General features: G+C 43.4%; 1 protein-coding gene across 1 annotated transcript in view; it reads left to right on the top strand.

Moving 5' to 3' along the window:
* ARHGAP5 (Rho GTPase activating protein 5) overlaps positions 1-21141 on the top strand; it is a 50410-nt gene that overhangs the window by 10230 nt on the left and 19039 nt on the right. Inside the window, exon 2 of the mRNA XM_072115383.1 lies at positions 9802-13687. Coding sequence (XP_071971484.1) covers positions 9974-13687 — 3714 coding nt within the window. The 5' untranslated portion in view covers positions 9802-9973. The remainder of the gene's footprint in view (positions 1-9801; positions 13688-21141) is intronic.

The raw sequence follows: 21141 nt of genomic DNA, 5'->3' as shown, positions 1-21141 counted from the left end.
GTAATTTTGATTTAAAATTCCAGGGCAACTCCTTTAACTTTTTACATTGAGCTCTCCTAATGTCACAATCTGAAAGCCACCAAAAAGAGTGTCTCATATTTAGGGTAACCTTTCCCCACAATTCCTGTAATTCCTTCCCTATAGGGAATGGACTTATGCATCTTATGTATGTTATTCCAGCACTGGGAGGGGGCAGGATTCAACTCATCGATGAGGGTTTTGAGTTGTCAGACTCGATCTTTTCTGGATGCCCCCATTTCCTGCTATACTTGACTTCCTGTGTGTTTCCTAATGCAACAGGAAGCACCAGTAGAGGCTTAACCAATCACAGGCAGAGGTAGGAAACCTTGAGATATCTAGGAAGACTTAAACCTTGGAGTAGTAAGTTTCTACTATTTCAGTTGAGCCTCTTTATGTCTGATTTTATTTTGATAACCCTTTGAAGGAACCAATTCTTTTTTGGAGGAGGTCCGGCTAATGGATCCTCTGGAGGGCAACTAATTATCCATATTAAGGCCGAAGAGACTCGATGGGGATTACACTGTTGGTGCTGCTGTTTTAAGTAGAACAAGGGACTCTTTGGATCACATATCACCATGACGCTTGGAGTCCCATCCTCAGTACTACGGCCTTAATGTCCAGAAGTCATGGACCGACCATGGTCATGTGTCTCTGGCCCAACCATGAAGTCTATAGTGTCAATGGGACCTTTTGCGAGTTGCGTTTTACTCTTCCTATCCCAATCCTGACCTTGTGTGGCATTGTCTTTCCACCACTCGCATTCATCAGGATAGCTGCAGTAAATGTATATATTATGCGAGACAATGTCACTTATAGAAGAGGACCACGTTATAATGACCCTCATCGTGCGTCCGCGTATTACAATCTATTGATTCTCGCCTTGTTCCTAAAGGTCGATGCAATGAATCCTGGGTTCAGCACTTTTAATTTTTATAGACCAATAAAGTTATTCGCAGTTGTCGTCTTTCAGATAACCTTTCTAGATTCGTAAAGTTCGGAAGAGAGGCACGCTGCGATCTGATCACGGATACAGTTTTATTGGGCTAGTAAAATTTTATTTATTGGCTCTTGTTAAAAGAACTTTAACAAATACTAGTAAAAATAAAGTATATCGCCCAGGAATAATTAATAAGGTAAATTAATGTATTTTCCGTATTATGGCTTTCCCTCGAAGAGTAGTAAAGGTTTGAGCTCCATCATATCTGATCGGGGCTGAATTCATGTACAGTAAGGAAATAGAACACCCCTTTGGAGGCTTCTAGTAATTCCTGGCAAGATTGACTTCGGTGTCAGTCAAAACGAGAGAATCCTTGTAGGACCTTCTTGTAGGGTCCTGCAGATGTATGAGGTGTCCACCACATGAATTGTATCAAGTTTTGAGGCTTCCAAAGAAAGCTTAAAATTATACTTTCTACCATCTTGAGAAGCTCCCGATTCTCGTATCATTGCTGTGAGTTGTAAGTTGTCCGTGCATGTGTGGCTTTCTAATCCCTTCTGTGGGACTTTTCACTAGGACTAGATGGGAGTCCAACTCTCCTCCTTTCAGTTGAGACAAAAGTTTGGAGACTTAAGATGGATTTGACCTCTTTTGGAAAAATGTGAATACTCTTAAAACCTTTTACTGTTGTCCCTCCAAAGCCCCCAGCTAGTTAAAGGGGTTTACCCATAAAAGAAAGTTCTCCATTTTAATCCCCTAGTGAAGTTTACACAATAAAGATCATTTTGACCCCCTTACTTTACAGTTATTGCTGTTTAGCTCCGATAACTCGGTGATGGTCAGTTTAAAATTCCACAGTGTGGGCGGGGACTCTCTAAGCAGACACTTCATGATTCCTCTATGCAATGAGATGTTGTGTGCTGACAAAGTGCTTAGAATATCAGGGTACAGGGTTTATCTACACTTTTTTTTATTTAACTTTTACTAGCATCTGACATACGGAAAAAGAGAGATGAGACAGATCAGAGGTGATGAGATCCTTGAGATGGGTATAAAACACTGACACTCTCAGCTCTGCCATCTCCCCTATAACACACAGTATGCTCACTCATCTAATCAATAAAACAGTCAGCTTTGCTATAAAGATCTTATCTGTCTGTAGCTTGTAGCAGAAGTCTACACTATTTGCTGGCAGGAAGTGCCTGTGTCTGAGCTTGTCTTGTATTGCAAGGGGAGGAACAGGAGGCAGAGAGAACTGTTTTGTGCAGACAAGAGAAGCTATTCATGAGAAGACCAGGGACCACCTTAATAGTAAACCCCGGGACTGATAGAGAGGTTAGAATTAAATCTGTGAAATGCTGTTGGATATGCAAATGAGTCAAACAATTCAATACGGCATTATGTAAATAAACCCTTAGTTTTGACCAAATGTAGAGTCTAGTGCTATCGTCTGCTGGCACTATGTTGTAGAGAAATGCACTGTGATTTATTTTAAAAATACCTTTATTGCTTGCCATTCTCTTTCCAAGATGTTTCCATTATAATCTGTATGCTAATGAGGCAGCGCACCCATGGCACTGCTATTTCTGCCTGGACCACCCTTCTTGTGTCGCTCCATGCTTCTTAGAAGACAAATCTCCTTCTTCGAGAGGGTAGTAATCCGGGCAGGAATACAATTGATCAAGGTGCTGAGCACACAGTCTGGTTGCTTAAACTGCTTCATTTGCATGTGGATTACTTTAGGGATTTCACATAAATTGCATTATGGTCAGAAATAATATTTTTGAAATCACAGTGCATTGCTCTACAACATGTTGCCTGCAGATAATGATGCTTGGGAGGTGGTAAACCCCATTAAAAGGAAATGTACCATCATAATAAACCAGGGACACTTAGTCATAGATCCAGGCACCGAGGCTGTAGTCATCTTATATTTGTTATTCATGGCCTCCTTTCTTCTAACTTATCAGTTTTTATAAAATTATAATAATTGGCGCCTACACATTACACAGCGCTGCACAAGGCTAGCCAAATTATCCTAATGAAGGGATCCTGAGAGTGTTACCAAAACCCTTCTGTGCTGCAGATTTACTGGCTGTTATACTGTGCAGGAGAACTCCCCCTCTCCTACTTTGTGAGACAACATCGGACAGAGAAAGGGAAGCATTATAAGGAAGGAAGAAGCACTTAGGATGGGTGGTACAGTATAACAGCCTGTGAAGCTTCAGCAGGGAGGGGCTAAGGTAATGCCTCCAGCAGCCCTTCAATTTCATTAGCATAATTGTATATGTTGATTATAGAAGGACAGAGGCTAACAAATATAATAAGAATATCATAGTCATGGTGCCTAGATCTATGAGGAAGTGTCCCTGGTATATCCATACTTGATTGAAGGTAGATTTCCATTAAGGGCCAATTTTGGAAGCTTGTGTGTGGTGGCACGAGTTTCCTGAACCAACCATACTTTGGCTTGTGATTGTTTGCATTTCGCACCTGGGGGCTCATTTCTCCTCCCACATTAAGTGGCTTAGAGGGAACTTTTGGATTCGATTATATTTCACTGCGGAAGTGGGTGGGAACACTGCTTTACAATTAATAAAACCCCAAACTAGACGCCGACTATGACTTGCCTGCCATACGATGCCCAAAAATGTGGCCTTCACACTGACCATGCTTTGTGGCCCGCTCTTATAGGTCTTCGTTGTCCACTTTGATCACAGTCCATTGAAAATAATTTTTTTATGGAACTTGAATGCTGTTTTTGATCAATAACAATGGGCACCAGAGCTACTCGGTGTCGCGACCCCCGGGGACCCGTGTTGTGGTCACACTTTGGTTTCCAGAACGTGCCTCGCATGATGTCCGACCTCACCCGGGCTTAGGATTTTCACACATTTATACATGCTGGCAATCCTTCTAACCTGGCATGAGGATGTGAAATTCCGTTCCAGTCTGACTACATGACTTTAGAGACTTTATTACAAGTTGGCACAGGGGTTGTTTACTCGTTGTTTTTCCAAATTCCAAAGGGGGTCCCAAACTTTTTCTGTCCTAAAATAAATCTGTTCAGTCTGCAGTTTTATATCCCTGCAGATTATATTCTCGTTTCCTGGTTATTATCTGGAAGCTCAAACCAAGAATAAAATGAAAACCACACAAAAAAAATGTCTAATCTTCAAGGTTTTGGAGCTATTCCTAGTCTCTGCTTACAAATAACATTGCAAAATTTTAACATGTGAAGCGTCCTTGGGGTAGCATCAATGTTCGGTAGATACATTGGAAGTATCTTTTGTTGGACGGAATAGCGCCGACAAATGACAGCTACCGTAACGGATCCTGACTGATCCCTTGGCTTTGGTGTCCGCCATGTGAGATATCCAGCTCTGTGATGGGATGGAAGACCACAGATGTGCCCAAGCCTAATGCAGCTTTTTGGCGAGAAGTTTCGACCTCCATAAAAATGCAATATTTCAGACTTGCGTCTCCAATCACCAGACTGTTTGTACCCTTTACCGCTGGCAGAGGCCATATTGTGTGATCTTGCTTGAAGAACGTCACCTAGATAGGTAAATTTTGCATTGCCCGCACTGCACAAAGCAGGTTCCTAACCCCCCAAACTTATGGACATTGAATTACATCACATTGCACCGATTTATCCAAGCACAATGCTTGTGAGTTGGAGTCTGTACGGTCATTTGAGTAGTCTGTGTGAGCTGCCAAGAGGAAAGAATAGCCCCCTTTGTAGCCGCTCTGCAGATTTCTTTCTGCCTTCCCAAGACCAACAGCAGCAAGTGCATTGTTCTATCCCGAAAAGCCAAATAGAGGCTTTACAGGCACCTTTTTGCACGCTCGCCTGAAGAAGTCCACCCCAAATACATCAAGTGTGATCTCAAGTAGCGATCGTGAAAGAGTTTGAGTGCTAGAGATTAGCCGCTGCTATGCAAAAGGAGTAGCCTTGTCTTATAAAGTTGTTTTTTTTTGGAAAAGTGGAAAGGGACAAACAAGTGACCAGGTTGACGAACAAAAAAACAAAATACAGTGAGGGTTTACATTACACTGATCTGGTTAATAAAAAAATCTACAAGTTCCTAAAAGGGCATCTACCACCAGGATGAAGGACTGTATGCAAAGTAGCCTCAGGGGCTCCAGGCTCCATAGGTGTTACTGGCACCTGGATCCCCTTAGGCTCATTTGCATACAATCCTTCATTCTGGTGGTAGATGTCCTTTAAAGGGGTTTTCCCATGAACTAAACTTAGGCTCTATCCACGGAATAGTGCCTAACTTGATGATCAGCTGGGGTCTCGGTGCTGAGACCCCCACAGATCCCAAGGGGTCAGCAGCGCTTGGCAATTTCCGTCAGCTCCATAGAGGTTAATGGAGGATAATGGTTATGCGCGGCCGTCTGCTCCATTAGTCTGGATCCCTCGTTCTCGTGATCTGTGGGGGTCTCAGCATTGAGACCCCAATGATCAGTAAGTTAAGCCCTATCCCGTAGTTAGTGGGAAAAACCCCTTTTAAAGGACTTGTGCCACCAGGATGTAGGACTGTATGCAAATGAGCCTAAGGGGCTCCAGGCTCCATTAGCACCTATGCTCCATTAGCACCTTCCATCCTGGTGGTAGATGCCCTTTTAGGAAGTTTGTTGCTCGTTAAGTGTTTATTAGATCAGCAAGTTAGCCTTACTTTAGTTTGTGGGAAAACCCCTTTAAGGGCATAGTCGCATGTAGTTTTTATTTTTTATTTTTTTATTCTGAAGACTTGATCTGGTGAGTGCTCCGACCAACGATATAGAAAAATAACGATTTGATAACTTTCCGTGTCTACAAGGGTAGTGTTGGATATGTTTCCATATGAGAGTTTTTTGGTTTTGACCCAGCCCCGACTAAATGACTACAGGTCTCATCATGTGAAAACGCATTAAAAAAATGGAGTAACAGGTGATAATTCTATTTCTGGCCTCTTAATCGTATTTGTCTGTAAAGATTACGAGGTTAATTAATTTATCTCATTAGAATCTAAGACTGATTAGTCACGCTTTATGTTGTCTAGACGACTTTGGATTATTTCGTTTACTTGTGTAATTCCTTTATATTCAATGGATACATATTGGATTACGCATGAGCAGGGACGTAACTTGAGGGGGTGCAGAGGTTGCGGTCGCACCAGGGCCCAAGAGGTTTAGGGGGCCCTTATGGTGTCACTTTCCCATATGAGAAGACTATTACTATAAACCATACATTATAGTTGGGGGCCTGGCACAGTCTTTGCACTGGGGCCCATCAGTTTCTACACCACTGCCCATAAGCCCTACAGAAGTATCCATATTACTTGAGCTGCTGTTAGTCGGTGCACCTCATTTTATCATTTTCTCTTTTATCTTTTGAAGATATCAATGGGCGAATCTCCTAATCGATGCATATGGATTACGTGGGATGTTGTTGTATGGTTTCAGGATATAGAATGGGGATATTTTGGGCATTCTACTCAATCTGCTCTGTAATTGACCCTTAGTTCTGTTGGAGAGATAATGGTTTGCTACAGAAAAAATATTAAATGCCAAAAAAAAAAAAAAAAAATCTGTATAATCTTTTCCAACAAAACAAAAATCTTCTCAGCTCCTCCTGCTCTATAACATGCTGCCTGCAGATAGGACACTATGTACAATCTGCTCAGCTACTCTTTCTCTATAACATACTACCTGCAGATAGGACACTATGTATAATCTGCTCAGGTCCTCCTGCTCTATAACATGCTGCCTGCACATAGGACACTATGTACAATCCGCTCAGCTACTCTTTCTCTATAACATACTACCTGCAGATAGGACACTATGTATAATCTGCTCAGGTCCTCCTGCTCTATAACATGCTGCCTGCACATAGGACACTATGTACAATCTGCTCAGCTACTCTTTCTCTATAACATACAGCAAGCAGATAGGATACTATGTACTGTCTGCTCAGTTCCTCCTGCTCTATAACATGCTGCCTGCAGATAGGACACTATATAAAATAGCACCGTATAATCCCCATACAATCTAAGCAGTGTATGGAAATCTCTAATCTTCTCTGTTTTCCTCTGAACATGACATGGCTTTCTGGGACACCCCTCGCTGCACCTGAAATATTTTAATCTGCATAGTGATGAGCTCTGATGCGCTTGTCAAAAATGTGCCTCAATCTCCCACCAGAGAGTAAATTGTCTTCAGCGTATTGTTCCTTCCCAGACAGAAAGCCGCTTACTTCTCCCCATAACTTTAACCCTCTGAGGGCAAGGGACGGTTTTCTACTCGCATATAAATCAATTTTCTGTGTTCTACCTGTTTTACCCGTTTCTACAACCAAAACCCTCATTATTTCTGGAGCCCTCTGACAAGTTTGTTTTCCGATGTAAGTGGTGTTTGTGTTTAGTGGCCACATTTTGTATACATTCTCAGGATCTCCCTAGCGGATAAGAACGCTGTATACAGTAGATTATCACTGACCTAATTTGGCGCCAGCGGGCGATTAAAAAATGATTGGCAGTTTGGTGCAATTCCACCCCTTTCTTTTCGTCTTGCGGGAGATAAGTAGGTGGCGGAGGTGTCCATCGACAGCTTTATCTCTGCCATTCTTGGAAAACATGGAAGCTCGGATAGTCTAGTGCAGTGATGGTGAACCTTTTGGAGACAGAGTGCCAAAGCTACAACTAAAATCCCCTTATTTACCGTGAAGTGCCAATATGGCATTTTAAGCAGTGACTTATTGCTACCTGTTCTTCCACATCTTTCAATCATATTAGCCCATAAGGCCCCCAATACAGTTGAAAGAAGGAGGGCAAATTCAGTGGGCAAAATCATTGTAGCTTATCTCCAGGGTCTCCCTGTAGAGGAAGAATGAAGGGTCCTGCAGGAGGACCTCCAAAGATAATGCAGCCCCTTCCACACCTTCTCACTTTTCCCGCAGTTCCAAACAGCCAATGAAGTGTCGCTTTATAGCACTGAGAGCAGCATCTCTTAAGTTGCCTGGGACTGCAGGAGGATTTGGTGGATTTGTTCCTGTCCGGTGAACTCTGTCTTGGGGTGACAACCTGAGTGCCCACAGAAATGGCTCTGAGTGCCACCTCTGGCACCCGTGCCATAGGTTAGCCACCACTGGTCTAGTGTGTACATGTGCCTGGGGGAGCTGGGAGTGATAGTGATTGTTCATACCGGCCTCTAACTTTCTGCTTTTTGAACTACAGGATGGTATTTCGTTGTCACTGTATGGTAGGTAGTGCTATAATATGTATATATTATATACATAAAGTTGTGCTCGATACTACACAATACGGGAGCTACAAGTAGATGGCACCTTCTTCTGTGTAGTCGTCTCGGTGTTACTGCAACTTGGCTCCCAAAAAAAACATTAAGTACATTGAACTATTTATTCTACTTGGATATAGAACAAAATATATAGCTTTTTTTTTTTTTTTTTTTTTTTTTTTAGTGAAAAACATCTTTTAAAAAATCCAAATGAACCTTCAGGGCTCCTATGGAAGTCACAGAAGCCCCTTCTAGTTAATTACACCCTCGTTTGGTACTTATGCCCACCTATTCCCTCCCTTCCCCCTGCTAGAGAGCCTGTTATGTTCTCAGGAGCCCTGTGGCTCATTTGCATATTTTTAAAAGCCACTAATGGCTAAATGAAGAATGGGTGCTGCATCGGTGACACCAGTGTGGTGTGGTGTGGATGCTTGGGTTAGAACCTGTCAATCCATGTGACTCAAGTTCCTTTTGGATGAAATTTGGGAGTATTGTATTCTGGGTACCCTACATGCCAATATTGACAATCAACTGCAGATTAATGTTATAAAAACCATGCCCAGTTCTCTAGTCCTAGTTGAAGGAGTTGTCCAGTCACAGGATGGGAGCTAATCTGATTAGGGGTCCCCCACAGATCACCAGACCGAGGGTCCAGTTACCCCTGCTATACCCCATAGGAACAGAGCATACAGACGCACATGCAACCTGTTGCTGTGTTCTCTATGGCGCTGATGTAGCTGGACTCCCAACTATCTTTGTCACTTCCATAGACAGTGAATGGAGTGGCAGCGCACATGTACCACTGGCTACTCCATTATGTTGGGATTCAGATGACCCCTGTTCTCCTGATCTGTGGGGGCATCATCATTGAGACCCCCACCATTCAGCAGGGTAGCCCCTATCCCTTTAATGCTACACTGTTTATACAGGCAGTCCCCGACTTCTAGTTAGATAAACCTCCGCTTGCTGTGACCTCTGGTGATTGCTCTCTGGATGCTGGTAATTTACTATAAGCCTCAGGCTGCAATGATCAACTGTACAGTTTCTGCAGTGAAGTTTTATTATTAAACCTTGATCCCGTAACACCCTAACATTTTAAAAATCTAAAAACATTTATAGTTGCAAATTTTTTTTTTTTAGTTCTTTTTTACCTTTTGGACAGTTCTATTTTTCTTCCTTTTATTGTTTTGCACTACAGTCTGTCCCAATATTATGTACATTATAGGTGTTTAAGTTACAAAATATTCCTGTTCCGACATATAAATTTAAGTGTAACGCCAGACAAAATTTATTTTATTTAGTATTTTCCAAATTTTTGTTTGTCATGGGGACAAAGATTATCAATAAAGCTTCATTGCAGATATCTTGGATAACTCTACAGTTGATTATTGTAGCTTGGGGCTAAAACACAGTAAATTACAAGCTTCTAGAGGTCAGTCTGTAACTATGAGTTGTCTTTAAGTCGGGGGCTGCCAGTATTTTTATTTTTGTCTATGTATAAAAGTTAGCGATAAAAAGTTGAACATTAATCGTAATAAATTTGTGCTTTGCTTCTACAGAAACGCCATGTTCCGTTATGTTTGAGAATCTCTTGCGATAATGGAGAAGATGAGAAGAAAGAGTTGAGCACCTCGCCGCTGTTTGGCAAAAATCTAAAGAGCTCACGTGGAACCTAAGAATGAGAAGTATGCCCTGCTATCTAGATGTGCTGAAAAGGATGAGAGGGGAGTGATGATGGCAAAGAATAAGGAGCCGCGCCCCCCGTCATATACCATTAGCGTGGTAGGATTATCCGGAACGGAAAAGGATAAAGGCAACTGTGGCGTTGGAAAATCGTGTTTATGTAACCGATATGTCCACCCAAAAGCTGACGATTATCATCATGAACACACGTCTGTCCTTAGCACAATTGACTTTGGTGGCCGCGTCGTCAACAATGACCACTTTCTGTATTGGGGTGACGTAACGCAGGTAGGGGAGGATGGGGTTGATTGCAAGCATCACATTATTGAACAGACTGAGTTCATAGATGATCAGACTTTCCTTCCACATCGGAGTACAAACCTACAGCCCTACATAAAGCGAGCCGCAGCTTCAAAGATTCAGTCTGCGGAGAAATTAATGTACATTTGCACAGACCAGCTTGGCCTGGAGCAGGACTTTGAGCAAAAGCAAATGCCCGAAGGAAAGCTGACTATAGATGGTTTTGTTCTATGCATTGATGTTAGCCAAGGATGCAATCGAAAGTTTGATGACCAGTTAAAGTTTGTTAATAACCTTTATGCGCAAGTAGCAAAAGCAAAGAAACCCATTGTCATTGCCGCAACAAAGTGCGACGAGTGCGTTGACCATTATCTAAGAGAAGTCCAAGGCTTCGCCTCGAATAAGAAAAACTTGCTTGTCGTCGAAACCTCAGCCAGAAATAACATCAATGTGGAGACCTGTTTCACAGCACTGGTTCAGATGTTAGACAAAACCAGAAGCAAACCCAAGATTATCCCTTATCTTGAGGCTTTCAAAACGCATCGACAGATTGTTGCATCGTCTACTGATAAGTTCGAAAAACTCATTGTCCAAACTGTGCGTGATTACCACGCAACCTGGAAAACGGTCAGTAATAAATTAAAAAACCACTCTGATTATGAGAATTACATAAACTTAGAGGGAACTCACAAGGCTAAAAATACATTCAACAAACATATAGAACAGCTCAAACAGGAGCACATTAGAAAAAGAAAGGAGGAATACCTTAAAACACTCCCGAGAGCACTCAGTACGTTACTGCCAAAACTTGAAGAGGTCGAGACCCTAAGTTGGACAGATGCTCTTCAAGTTCTAGAGAAAAAGCCTGAATTCAGCCTATGGTTTGTAATGCTGGACAAAACGCCATGGGATCAGTCAGATCATATAGATAAAGTGAACGACCGAAGGGTTCCGTTCGATCTGCTCTGCACGTTGGATGCTGAGAAAGTCTATCAGAGCCATGTTCAACACTTGGTTTCTGAGAAGAGGAGATTGGAAATGAAAGCCAAGTTCAAAAAGACACTTGAAAAGATCCCATTCATTTCACCTGGCCAACCGTGGGAAGAAGTCATGTGTTTTGTTTTGGAGGACGAGGCCTATAAATTCATTAACGAGACTGACCGATATGAGGTATATCGTAAACACCAGCAAGAGATCATTGAAAAAGCCAAAGAAGAATTTCAGGAGATGCTCTTTGAGCACTCTGAGCTGTTCTATGACCTAGATCTTAATGCTACCCCTAGCACTGATAAAATGACTGAGATAAATGTCGTTCTTGGAGAAGAACCGAGATACAAAGCTTTACAGAAGCTTGCGACTGACCGAGAATCTCTTCTCCTCAAGCACATAGGATTCGTTTATCATCCAACTAAGGAAACATGTCTTAGTGTCCAAAGTTGTATGGACATAAAAGTGGAACAGGTACTTGCCAACAGTCTATTACAATCCAATCTTAGCCGGTTAAACTTGTACCAAGATGGAACTAACCTTGACAAGGTCAACCTCCTCATTTTAGGAAAAGACAACCTTTCTCAAGAGATGGCCAATGAGATAAGGACCCAGTCAACGGATGATGAATTTGCATTGGATGGCAAAATCTACGAGTTAGACTTAAGAGCGGTGGATGCCAATTCCCCTTATGTTTTTAGCCAATTTTGGACTCCTGGGTTTAAACCACATGGTTGTTTTTGTGTGTTTAGCTCAATTGAGTCACTTAATTTTATAGGTGACTGTATTGGGAAAATTAGATGTGAAGCTCAGGCAAGAAGAGATAAGGATATTGCAAACCTTCCATTTACCTTAATTTTGGCAAACCAGCGAGAAAGTGTTAGCAAAAACATGCCCATATTAAGGCACCAAGGCCAACAATTGGCAAATAAGCTCCAGTGTCCTTTTGTGGATGTGCCAGCTGGCACGTATCCCCGTAAATTTAATGAGGCCCAAATCAAGCAAGCTCTTAGGGGAGTGCTCGAATCTGTCAAACACAACTCTGAGATTGCCAGTCCTATCCCTGCAATTAAAGACCTTTCAGAAGCCGATCTTAGAATTGTAATGTGTGCCATGTGCGGGGACCCATTCAGTGTGGATCTTATTCTTTCCCCTTTTTTGGAGTCCCGCACTTGTAGCGCTGCTCAGCCAGGCCAAAATAACTCTCTGATGCTGGATAAAATAATTGGGGAAAAGCGGAGAAGGATACAGATAACTATTTTGTCCTACCACTCCTCCATCGGAGTTCGAAAAGATGAACTGGTGCATGGGTATATTCTTATTTATTCGGCCAAGCGGAAGGCCTCGATGGGAATGCTGCGAGCTTTTCTATCAGAGATTCAGGACACGATTCCCGTTCAGCTCGTAGCGGTCACAGACAGCCAAGCTGACTTCTTTGAGAATGAAGCGATCAAGGAGCTAATGACAGAAGGAGAACACATTGCTACGGAAATTTCTGCAAAATTCACAGCTTTATATTCGTTGTCTCAGTACCACCGCCAGACCGAAGTTTTCACGCCATTTTTTAGTGATGTTCTGGAGAAGAAAACCTCCATTGAGAATTCGTATTTAGCAGAAAGCCGGCGAGAGGCAAGTCAACCAAATGAAGATGTTTTTCCTTATTCGCCACGTGGAAACTCGCCAGCCTACAGCTTCTACCAGGATTCGGAGGATGACAACGAAGCCCCACCACCTTATAGCCCTATAGGAGACGACGTGCAACTGTTGCCAAAGTGTAATTTGGACAATGAAGGGAATGAATACCCTACACACAGTACTCCGTTAAATTGCCACGACCATGAGCGCAACCATAAAGTGCCTCCACCGATAAGACCAAAACCAGGTGGACCCAAGTCTAAGGTGAATAGACTAGACCCAAATCTTGTTAGAGCTATTGAAGCTGGCATTAGCAAAAACCCAAGGAAGCAAACAACCCGTTTCCCATTGGTACACCCGGAAGATGCAGATTCATCGGATTACTATGCGGAACCAGTCGACACAATACAGAGGTCCAAAGATTTCATTAATGACTTGTATGCAGATCCAGATGATGGTCAGAACCATATTCATAAAATGCGTCACCTGTTCCCTAACGCACAAGGAGACGAAGAAAATGGTATCGCTGACAGAAATTCTAGAGGACAGGGAGAGAGGAGGCCGTCCAAATACAAGTACAGGTCAAAAACTCTATTCAGTAAGACAAAATCCTACACGTATAGACGAACCCATTCAGATGCCAGTGATGAAGAGGCCCTGACCCTCCCTGGAAAAGATAGAAAACGGAAACCAAAACACAGGCCAAGTGAAGAAGACCCACTTCTTTCTCCAGGTGATCCTTGGAATTGTGGCATAGACAACCCTGCCATCACATCAGACCAGGAACAGGAAGATCGGAAGACCAAGAAGAAGCCACCAAAAGTGAAAGAAGAGAAGAAGGTAGGTCCTTGGATTTCCATTGCTAGATGTCTGGCTGGCCAGATTGTTAACCATAGTAAGACTAGGCTGATTATTTTATATATCTTAGAAGTAAAAGCCACCCATAGCCAATACCGACCAGACTTTTTGGTATACAGTAGGCTGCTGCTTTTCGGATATGGCTACCCAGTACAGATAAGCAATGTTTTCAGTGTGTGAAGCCCGTTACTTTTGTAGGATTACAAGTAGTTACATTGACTTCCTACTTGACTTTTACTGCTTGTTCCAGGCTTAATTTATTGTGTGTCTTGACTTTATATAATATTGCTTTTAGAATTTCATAAAATAGTGGAAGTGTTACCAGAGATCTTCTTTGGTCTTAAAGCGGAAACTAAAATGTCTTTTGTTACAGCTGTCTCAAATCACCCTTCACTTCCATTTGATTGCAAAATGAGTCAGATCTGAGTAAAATGACTAGTTTTAAGTAAAATGATGCTGGGATATATATTATTTTTATAGTTATTGTAAATCTAAGTGCTGGTACAGATGTGTAATGTAGAGGTACTATTAAACGATGCTTACTTGTAAATGTATAGAAGTAGCACTTCCCCACACTATTGGAGGAGCTAAGAGACGCTCAGTAGGGCGCCTCAGTGTCGTTTGCATAGTTTATAAAGCTTTATTTCTACAATATCCTGCACCCTTTTAAAACTTAGAAAAAAGGAGGTTACTGCTGATGGGGAGGGGAGACAGTGAGTTGAAGCATCAGGTTATCTCATGGTAGATGTCTTTTAATGTCTACCCCATCCCGTAGATGCCATAACCTTCATACAAGTGTCTCAATACCCATCTTCCCTGTGAAATCCAGCCATCATTGTTCTATGATGTGCCCCCCCCCCATAAGGGTCTGCTTTATTTTGGTAACTAGGAGAGCAGATAAAGTCCACTCCTTCTTTTAATAGCTGAATGTAGAAACCTATCCCAAGCAGGAGGCAGAGATCTGTGATGTAGTTGGTATATCTCCCCTGCTTCTGCTTGTAAGAGCTGGAAAGGGAACTTATTACAAGCTGGAGGCAGGGGAGAGATGTGCTGTAGTTGGTACATCTCCCCTGCCTTCTACTTGTACGAACTGATGGGAAACTTATCACAAGCAGGAGGCAGAGGAGAGATGTGCTGCAGTTAATGTATCGCCCCTGCCTTCTGCTTGTAAGAGCTGGAAAGGGAAACTTATTACAAGCAGGAGGCAGAGGAGAGATGTGCTGCAGTTAATGTATCGCCCCTGCCTTCTGCTTGTAAGAGCTGGAAAGGGAAACTTATTACAAGCTGGAGGCAGGGGAGAGATGTGCTGCAGTTAATGTATCGCCCCTGCCTTCTGCTTGTAAGAGCTGGAAAGGGAAACTTATTACAAGCAGGAGGCAGACCACTTCGTATATCAGACTCCCAACATCTGTGTTGGACACATGTTATGATTGCATTATCCATGACTTGTTGCCTCTTACTAGGAATAGGATAGAGCACGTTCAGTAAGTAGACACTAATGCTCTGTCTCTGCAAACCCAGAGGCAGTATGGGTAACCTTGTATTGGCTATAATTGATGGAGCTATCGGTGCTGCGATAGTAGACAGCTTATTTTTGGCACCTCAACTCAAAAATCTATGTTATTGATTACTGTAAGGTTATGCTGTACTATACTTTTATTTTGTGCTCTAATCTTCTTTCTAGTAGTTTGATTATTTCGTTCCATGGAACCCACACCTACAGCATTGCAGCAGCCCCATAAATCTCCTATACAATACATCCTACAGGTTTGTGTAGGTGGTGATGGACCCTGATCACTCACACATCAGCGATTTACTATCTCTAGGGTGCGGATCATACATCGCTATTGTCTGATCACTGTCACATTTGTTCCTGTAGGAGTTGTGACACACAGAACTATTTTTGATTTGTTCAGCGCGTTGCCTCTGGTGTATTTGACGTTCTATATATGGTGCGGTTTATTTTTGGATTGCAAAGCGTACTATGAGTATCTGTATCTCCATGGAAATATTTTCTAGGTAACAAGCGTTACATGAAAAATGGATTAAATGTGTGAATACAGAAACGCCGACTTCTCTTATTGCATCCACTATGAAATGAACCCACGTTATGGATCTAATTTTTATGGAGAGTCAAAATTTGACCCCTTTCCTCATTGGTCATGTTGGGGCCATGTTCAAGTCCCATCCAGGTCAACATCTGGAATGAGATTGTATGTTCTCTCCGTGTTTGCGTGGGTTTCGGTTTCTTCCCACACTCCAAAATATACTTGTAGGTTAGGCAAGTTCTGTGCAGCGCTGTGTAATCTGTAGGCACTATATAAAATAAAGAATTATTAATCTTAAACCGCACATTGAGAAAATAGAAGTCTCTGCTTCCCAAGTTTTCTCTTTAATTATGATCAAAACTGATGACTGATTCGTTCTAAACTGCATACTCCACCTTTCGGGTGTGTATTAAGTAGCAGTAGGACTATGAAAACTTTTTAATCCAGGTTTGCAGGTGCTCTGGATGGGTCTTTCAGCCTGAAGAGCTTTCTGCTCTCAGAAGTGAAGTGTTCCACAGCCCCTCCCCTCTACTCTGAGTCACTGGTTATAAGTGTCCAACCAAAATCCTGATACAGCTCCTACTGGCAGCAGAGGGGAGGGGCTGTGGAGCAGCACAGAGCAGAAAGCTCTTCAGGCTGAAAGACTGAACCAGAGCTGAACTATAACGTCACTTTTCACAGTCCTGTTGCTACTAATAACATACATAGAAGGTTACACAGATCTAACACGGTCTGCAGCTTTTTTCTGGTGTCAAAACTGCTGAAAGATTTCCTTTTAATCTCTGTTTTGATCCTAGTGGTATGCAGAGACTGGCGGCTATAATGTCTCCCATATATAGCACATGTAGGTCATTACATTATTTGGAAGTACTGACCTGTAGTGAGGTGAATAAAGTACCTAGTTATTCAGTTTTCTTTTGGTCTCTTCTCTCACACTGCCCCTCCCCTCAATGTATTAATAATCCTTTATTTATATAGCGCACACAGATTACGTAGCGCTGCACAGAACTTTACAAATCTGTCCCTGTCCTCATGGGGCTCACAATCTAATCAACCTACTTACTTTCTTTGAATGGAAATCTTTAGTAGATTTGTCACACATCCGGTTGCACGAGGAGCACCTGAATACTACATTTGGGATTGTGTCTTCCTTTTAGCATTTCTTCAGCTTGACAGGCGGTTTTCTCTTTAAAGGGGTTTACACATGAAGAAAATTTGGTCCTTTACCACATGATAGGGCCTAACTTGCTGATTAAAGGGGATCTCGGTGCTGAGACCCCACAGATCACGAACACAAGGGCTCCGTCGCACCCCTTGCTGCTCCGTCGCACCCATTGAGTAGAAGTCTGCGCGTGACCATTCTGCTCCATTCATCTCTATGGAGCTGACGGAAATTGCTGAGCACGGCGCTCACCGATCAGTCCGCTCCGCCCGCTCCATAGAGATGAATGTAGCAGAATAGTCATGCGGGGCCGCCTGCTCCATTACTCTGACAGAGCGACGAGGGGTCCCTCGTTCTTGCAATTTGTGGGGGTTTTGGCACAGAGACCCCCACTAATCAGCAAGTTAGGCCCTATCCCTTGGATAGGGCCTAACTATTCTTTGTGGGAAAACCCCTTTAAAGGCGGTGGAGGGTAGACAGACGAATGTGAATGCTACTTTATATCTACATGGGGCTCTAATGGTATCGCTGGGAGACCTAACGAGTCTGTTAGCTCTCATCGTATCCTTTGGGAAGCGGCACATAGATGTTTCCTGCATTTGGGAGTCAATTTAGACATCAGCGCCTTTTTTTTTTTTACACGTAAATATTGTGATTCTCGCCATACTTGATGTGAGATCCCCTGTCATTACTTCGGGAAAAGTCCCAGACTGTTTTGACACGTCGTCTCGCAGAGCTGTTGTTGCCGCTCTTTGTTTGCAGTCAGGCGCAGACGCATCTGTTGTCCCTCTCTATATGGTTGTACCTCTTCTTGTCTGTATAGGCCATGTTCACACATCAAACCTACTACCGATTCCCCATAGCCTGACTGGGGCCCTCTGTCCTGAGTCACCCAGCCGTCTGTAGGAGAACACAATTTATAATAATTTTGAGCCCCATGATTATAACTTCTGCACCCCCTAATACATTAAGGTCACGCATCAACCCAGACATTTTGGTGACCCGTTATTTTTAATCCCATAACTTTGTTATAGCATTCCTCTGCTATTCCTCCCGGAAATTAATATTTATATTGACAAACACATGAGGGGTTATGGAGTGAGCACCCCCCCATCTGTTACTGACAGTTGCTCAGTGGTCAGTCCATGTAAGCGCGGGCCCGTACTTCAGTGCCATGCACGCCCAACATGTGGGTAAGAACTTCTCAAATCTTCACAAGTAAATCTGGAAGAGAGACGCAGATGGAGGTTCATGTGATCTCTATCTGTCCATGAGCAATCGCCCTGCCAGGACCTTATGATAGTTATAATAATAATCTTCATATATCGCCATCATATTCTGTAGTGCTTTACAAATCATAGGGGACATATACACATATAATTCTACATTAGAGTACAAGGAGATCCCAAAACCAGTCTGAGGATGAGGGGGTGACACAAGAGCTTACAGTCTATGAGGATGAGGGGGTGACACAAGAGCTTACAGTCTATGAGGATGAGGGAGTGACACAAGAGCTTACAGTCTATGAGGAGGAGGGGGGGTACACAAGAGCGTACAGTCTATGAGGATGAGGAGAGACACAAGAGCTTACAGTCTATGAGGATGAGGGGGTGACACAAGAGCTTACAGTCTATGAGGATGAGGGGGTGACACAAGAGCGTACAGTCTATGAGGATGAGGAGAGACACAAGAGCTTACAGTCTATGAGGATGAGGGGGTGACACAAGAGCTTACAGTCTATGAGGATGAGGGGGTGACACAAGAGCTTACAGTCTATGAGGATGAGGGGGTCACACAAGAGCTTGCAGCCTATGAGGATGAGGGGTGATGCAAGAGGTTACAGTCTATGAGGATGAGGGGGTCACACAAGAGCTTACAGCCTATGAGGATGAGTGGGAGACACAAGAGCTTACAGTCTATGAGGATGAGGGGGTGACACAAGAGCATACAGTCTGAGGATGAGGGGGTGACACAAGAGCTTACAGTCTGTGAGGATGAGGGGGTGACACAAGAGCTTAGTCTATGAGGATGAGGGGGTGACACAAGAGCTTAGTCTATGAGGATGAGGGGGTGACACAAGAGCTTACAGTCTATGAGGATGAGGGGGTGACACAAGAGCTTACAGTCTATGAGGATGAGGGGGTGACACAAGAGCTTACAGTCTGAGGATGAGGGGGTACACAAGAGCTTACAGTCTATGAGGATTAGGGGGGGTCACACAAGAGGTTTAAGAGCTTTTATAAAGGCCCAGTCATTCTTTATAAAGGAACAGAATAAAATAATTAAATAAAAATTCTGCTGCTTGAGCCAGCCATCGGCCGCCATCTTAAATACAAAGTCCAAGGAGAGAGTGACTGCAGAGAAGCCTGGAGCTTGGTATATATCGGGTGTTTGCTGGATAACTGACAGGAAGAGGATACAGGGTGGGTTAGTAAAGGTGAGTCTGTGGGATGACCATAGTATTCTTGAGTATGAGATCGAGGGTCATGATTGTCCATGGACGGGGATCACATGACCGTCCATCTGCAGCCATGTTATGGGCAGGAATCTCTGGCTGATGAGGTAGAAGACAGGAGGCTTCACTTTACACATCAAGAAAGTGGAGCAGAACTATTACTAGATGTATATTGGTAAATTTCCTAATATCCTGCTCCCACACTTATACACACATTACAAAAACATGAGGTAAAGTGGCCACCCCTTTAAAGTGGGGCTGAGGTGGTATTTTCTATAAGATGTCAGAATGGCTATGGGCTCGTTAGCCTTGTGGATCATTCTAGATTGAAGCTCTTGGCCCTCGCTTCCCCTCCCCCCTCCCGTAGCCCTCGCATACCTTTTTCCCCTCATTATTTGCACCAGATATCAGTTAGTTGTAATATTTGTGAATGTGTGACTATTTTAGTCCTCTCGTGTAGCACGTGTGCGCCATTCATAATGTCACCGCTGTGCTTATTTAGTTTAGACAGGTGCAGTGTGTACAAGGCCTGATTCCACTGATATAACACACAGGATAACACTGTGTATACATTCACACGGCGCCGGCTTTAAGAATACAAACAACGTGAATTTATTGGTCGTAACAACAAAATTATTACGTAGGAACCAACTAGGTTTAAAGGGGTGGCAACTTTACCTCAGGTTTTTGTAATGTGTGTGTGTGTGACATTCCTGACCATAAAATGGCCGCAGAAGGAGGGTCATGTGATCTGTCCATGTACAATCACCCTGCCAGGACCTTTAGGATAGTATTCATGAATTTATGATCACTGTCCTAATATCCTTCAAAATCCATATCAGCACCCCGCCCAGGTGATGGGTGATGCCCAAGAGCCCCCCCCCCCCCCATCCAGACTATGGCTGACGCCCCCATCAGCACCCCCGTCCAGACGATGGGTGATGCACCAGAGCCCTCCCCATACCCCCCCCCCCCGTCCCTTCTAGACTAAGGCTGGTGCCTCGGGCTCCCCACCTCACCAGCACCTTGTCCAGACGATGCCCCATACCCCTCTTACTCCCTCCCAGATGATGGTTGCCTGGCCTTGGTGGACACCCCTGGCCATTCACAGCCATGACTGGTTGCAAGGCGCATCAGTTTTCTGGCTTATCTGTTTGACTGCCAATACAAGCCGGGTCCACTCATCTTTACCGGCCATCCATTTCAAATGTTTTACTTTATTTATTTCTGGGAGTATGTTGATTATTCGCAACCACATTTTTACTTGAATGCACTGTATTCTGGGGGGGCACCGGCCCCTTGTCACAGTACAGGATCGGGCTCTTCCAACTAGATCCAAACGATGGCATTGGAATGGGCGGAGCTTGCTCCCCACCGCTGCACAACCTGTCATGTGACTGGAGATCTGCGTGACCGTCCATATGTGCCTCTGTTCATTGGAAGTCCTTCCTGAAAGGTACATATATCTAATAATGCATTGCTATAGGGGTGCCCTGTATTTGCACCCTATTTTGAAAAAATTATGGCATGCTGCATAGCAGGATATATGATAATTGCCACTCTTTCCACCATAATATGTCTCTGTAAAGTGTGTCCCCCCCCCCCATTTCTTCTAGATTAGGGATGGGCATAGGTTGTGGAGATGCCCCTGTGTGACAAGTCTATGGACCATACGTTTTACAAGATGGTAAAAAAATGCATAGTTTCCGTCCTGTGCTTGATGGCATCATTTGGCGTTGATGCCAGTCACATAAGTACAAAAGGTAGCGAT

Source organism: Engystomops pustulosus, chromosome 7 (genome assembly GCF_040894005.1).
Source record: "Engystomops pustulosus chromosome 7, aEngPut4.maternal, whole genome shotgun sequence".
NCBI classification, from domain to species: Eukaryota; Metazoa; Chordata; class Amphibia; order Anura; family Leptodactylidae; genus Engystomops; species Engystomops pustulosus.
This window is presented reverse-complemented; position numbering and strand designations above follow the sequence as displayed.